The following is a 4443-nucleotide window of genomic DNA, read 5'->3' as shown; positions in this document are numbered from 1 at the left end:
CCACCCCAATATCAATAATACTAAAATCGTATGTAAACAAAATTAATTACAACTTGCTATTACAAATTCGCAATATTAAATTTAGCTTGCTTATTTATTGATTTATAATAATATTATCAAAGTATATATTTTTATAGAATATTTATCCGATATTAAGCTTAAGAAAATAAAAAGAAGATATAACGTCTTTATTCAAACCAAAAGTACATAAAAAAGAAATATAAAGATTTCCCCAAATTGAATACAGAGAGTACAATATCCTATGCACAAGGAACAAGCAATCGAAATACTTTGTTCAAACCCCGAAACACCATCGTCCCACTCTCTCAGAAGTCAGAAGAAAACTGCTTAGGAGTTCGGAGTTTGCAGTTACACACGGATCCAATAGAGAATAATGGCTCTCAATCTTCGTCAAAAACATACAGGTAATTGTCCTAAATTTTCTCATCAATTTCAGTATTACGAAATGAACTTATTCGATTTTCAGAAGCAGTTTTGTTGATTGATCGATTAATCTGATTGGTGGAATTTTGTTCAGAATGCATTACACGGATGTTGAATCTGAATCAGCCGGTGAATGCCGGCGGCACAGCTAACGAAGAGGTTTATAAGATCCTCATTTACGATCGATTTTGCCAGGACATACTATCGCCGTTGATTCACGTGAAGGACCTCCGTAAGCACGGCGTTACTCTCTATTTCCTCATTGACAAGGATCGGAAGCCCGTTCACGATGTTCCTGCTGTCTATTTCGTCCGACCTACTCACCTCAACGTCCAGCGGATCATTTCTGATGCCTCTAACTCTCTTTATGATTCGTTCCATTTGAATTTCTCAGCTTCCATTCCTAGACGTTTACTCGAGGATCTCGCTTCAGGTTCCAATGCAACTTCATCTCTATTTACATTTTTTTTAGCTTAGAGCTGCATATTTATGTAACACACCGACTCACTAGTGATATTGTCTGTTTTGAGCCTAGACCCGCACAATTATAAAACACGGTGTCTAAGGCTTGCTTCCCATATACCCAGCATATGTCCATGTTTTGCCCAGTAAGATTTGGTTAGGTGTACAATTTACCATTCTAGTTATAACTTGTTTGGCCGAGCTTCATGAAAGCCAAAAATATTTATTTTGGAGTGTTGAGGTGTTTGGTCAGGCTTTTAGGAGAAAGATAAGTGCTTTTGAGCAGTGGCAAAAATTATTTTTTAAAAGCTGAAAAAAGTAACTTCTCCCTAGAAGCACTTTTTGAAACCTTGGCCAAACACAAATTGTTGCTCTACATTGGCAAAAATGCTACTTTTCCGAAAAGCACTTCTGACAAAATGGCTTTTTAAATAAACAGATTTTGGAAGCCTGGCTAAACAGACCGTAAAGCCCATGTTTTATCCGACAAATTTTGGGAATTTTTTTGGGAGAGATGTTGGGTGTAAAACTTTAAATCATGCAACTTGCTGAATGATGAGACATGTTTTTGGTTCAGGGACGATTAATTCAGAGTCGATTGAGAGGATTGCGAAAGTGCATGATCAGTACTTGGAGTTTATCACGCTTGAGGATAATTTGTTCTCCCTTGCCAACAAGAACTGTTATGTTCAGTTAAATGATCCCTCAGCTGGGGATAAGGAAATTGACGAGATTGTTGAAAAGATTGTGAGCGGGTTGTTTTGTGTCTTGGCTACTCTTGCTGTTGTCCCTGTCATCAGGTGTCCTCGTGGTGGGCCTGCTGAGATGGTGGCATCCCTGTTGGATCAGAGACTGCGGGACCATTTGCTGGCGAAGAACAATTTGTTTTCAGAGGGTGGGAATTTGACTAGCTCATTTCAGAGGCCAGTTTTGTGTTTATTTGATCGGAACTTTGAATTGGCAGTGGCGATACAGCATGATTTTAGGTATAGGCCACTTGTTCATGATGTGCTTGGGTTGAGATTGAACAGATTAAGCATGCCGGGAGACAAGGGTGGGATGAAATCCTATGAGTTAGATAGGTCTGATCCATTTTGGATGGCCAACGGGTCATTGGAATTTCCAGAGGTTGCAGTGGAGATAGAGTCTCAATTGAATAAATACAAGAAGGATGTTGAGGAGGTAAATAAACGAACAGGTGGGAGTGGAGGGGCCGAGTTTGATGGAACAGATTTGGTAGGTAATACTAAACATTTGATGAATGCTGTAAATTCCCTACCTGAGTTGACTGAGCGAAAGCAAGTGATTGATAAGCACACAAATATTGCTACTTCATTATTGAGCGAGATCAAGGAGAGATCCCTCGATTCATATGCTAAAACAGAGAGGGATATGCTGGTGAGAGGTGGCATTGATCGTAATGAGCTCCTTGGAGTGCTGAAGGGAAAAGGGAGTAAGGCGGATAAGTTGCGATTCACTATAATTTATCTTATCTCAACTGAAAGCATGCCTCAATCTGAAGTCGAAATGATTGAAGCAGCACTTAGGGAGTCCGAGGTTGATACCAGTGCTTTTCAGTATGTAAAGAAGATAAAATCATTGAATGTCTCTTTTGCATCAGCAAATTCTGCAAGTACGAGCAACATTGTTGATTGGGCTGAAAAACTCTATGGGCAGTCAATCAGTGCTGTAACTGCAGGTGTGAAGAATCTATTATCCGGTGATCATCAGTTGGCTTTGACGAGAGCAGTAGAAGCATTAATGGAGGGGAAACCAAATCCTGAAATTGAATCTTATCTTCTACTTGATCCTCGTGCACCGAAGTCAAGCTCTGCATCTAGCAGCAGTCATCTAAAAGGACCATTTAAAGAAGCTATAGTCTTTATGATAGGTGGTGGAAACTACGTGGAGTATGGAAGCTTGCAAGAGCTTGCCAATCGCCAACAGCCGGTCAAGCATGTCATATACGGGACAACAGAAATTCTTACAGGAGGTGAGTTCATTGAGCAGCTTGCAGTACTGGGGCAGAAAATGGGATTGGGAAGCAGTGGGGCTGCACCTCCCCATTGATGGGATGGATTTTGTACACAACTGATTAAGCAACTATTTGTTGTTCACTATCACACTGCTCTTCACTTTATTAAGCCACAGGTTCATGAGAAAAGCTTACATTGAACCTAATAGTCTAGTTGAGCGAATGGAGAACTGAGCTAACTGTATTTTTGATAGCGCCAGACTTTGGCATTTGACTGTGGTGCGTACTGGTCTTAAAAATATGACTTTTATTTCAATTTTTGAAGATCTGAGGGAGTTAAAGGAGCTTTTCTACATTCGATATACTTGGAACCAAAATCCGCATAACTTCCTACACTTGTTTCTTTGTGTTTAACATGCTCTTCATTTCCTGTTTTTGGTGGAAGTTCAAGTTTCCTTTGTCAGTCTAATTATTGAGATTATACTCATCATAAATAAATAACAAAACTTATTTTGAAAATGAGATAGATGCAATGCTATCTAAGATCAGTATACTCGGAAGAGCCACATATGGCAAAATACCAACTTAAATGCAGTCTCTGGTTGTTATGCTCATTTGCTCCGCAAAGCTGTGTTTATCCTGTTAGAACAAAAAATACTTTAGAGATGAACACCATCATCTCTTACCCAAGAACTACCATGTCAAATCATCAAGAATAAAATCTCTTACCCAAGAACTACCATGTCAAATCATCAAGAATAAATACTTGCGGAAACGTACCTGAATCCATGGGAATGGATGAAACTCCTTGTCTTGCGGTTAGTAGTCTTCCAAACCAAGACCCAAGCCGTAATCGCCTTACTAATGATGGGATGCTAGAAAGAAATGTTTGGGGACCATAACCCTATTAATAGGTGCACAAGTTTATATAATTCTAATTTAGCCCATCATTAAAATAAAAGTTACATCCGAGTATCTACACATAAGACCCGGTAATTTAGAAAGTGTATTATAGACCCATTTAACTTTAAACCTTAGCAGATCACTTTTAATTTGGGTCAGCCTTTTAACGATAGCAACCAACATACAATTATTCTTAATACAAGATATATGTGCTAGTCCATAAACTCTTACATATCCTTGATATAGCATTAACGCATTGTAAGTTACCTTACTGTCAGAATTTATGTAAAGCAAGCAGTTAGTAGTCTTACTAGTGATCAGTTTCTCACGAGGCTTGGAGGTTTTCATCAATATGCTGTCAGTGACATGGTTTTAAGGGAATTTTTCATATGTTAAAGCAAAGAATAAATAGGTAATGGACGAGTGAGTCTTTAACATATCACTTATGTGGTCTGGTTGCATATGAGGTCCCTAGTTGTAATATACCCAACTGAGAATTGAATAAGTCTTGTTGCATATGAGAACATCAAACAGCTCAACAAACGAATTTAGAGGACTGCTTTTGGAGATAGTGTTTGCCTTCTTAAAGGTAGGGGTAAGGTTTGCGTAAGTGCTACTGTCCCCAGACCCCACTTGTAGGACTACACTGGGTATGTTGT

At 38.9% G+C, this 4443-nt stretch overlaps 1 protein-coding gene across 1 annotated transcript; it reads left to right on the top strand.

Annotated features, from left to right (window-relative positions):
* The first annotated feature begins 228 nt into the window (after positions 1–228).
* LOC109212876 (SEC1 family transport protein SLY1-like) lies at positions 229–3245 on the top strand. Its single transcript, XM_019376575.1, has 3 exons — positions 229–425; positions 539–877; positions 1484–3245. The coding sequence occupies exons 1-3, from the start codon at positions 395–397 to the stop codon at positions 2974–2976; spliced, it is 1863 nt and encodes a 620-aa protein (XP_019232120.1). The 5' UTR covers positions 229–394; the 3' UTR covers positions 2977–3245.
* Positions 3246–4443: the final 1198 nt, after the last annotated feature.

The sequence above is a fragment of the Nicotiana attenuata genome, unplaced genomic scaffold, assembly GCF_001879085.1.
Source record: "Nicotiana attenuata strain UT unplaced genomic scaffold, NIATTr2, whole genome shotgun sequence".
Taxonomy (NCBI): domain Eukaryota; kingdom Viridiplantae; phylum Streptophyta; class Magnoliopsida; order Solanales; family Solanaceae; genus Nicotiana; species Nicotiana attenuata.
Note: the sequence above shows the minus strand (reverse complement) of the source record. Positions and strands in the feature narration are given on the sequence as shown.

Coding starts and splice junctions, on each gene's coding strand:
- LOC109212876 (XM_019376575.1), top strand. CDS start 395: ATGGCTCTCAATCTTCGTCAAAAACATACAG. Junction 426..538: donor TCTTCGTCAAAAACATACAG/GTAATTGTCCTA, acceptor AATTTTGTTCAG/AATGCATTACACGGATGTTG. Junction 878..1,483: donor ACTCGAGGATCTCGCTTCAG/GTTCCAATGCAA, acceptor TTTTTGGTTCAG/GGACGATTAATTCAGAGTCG.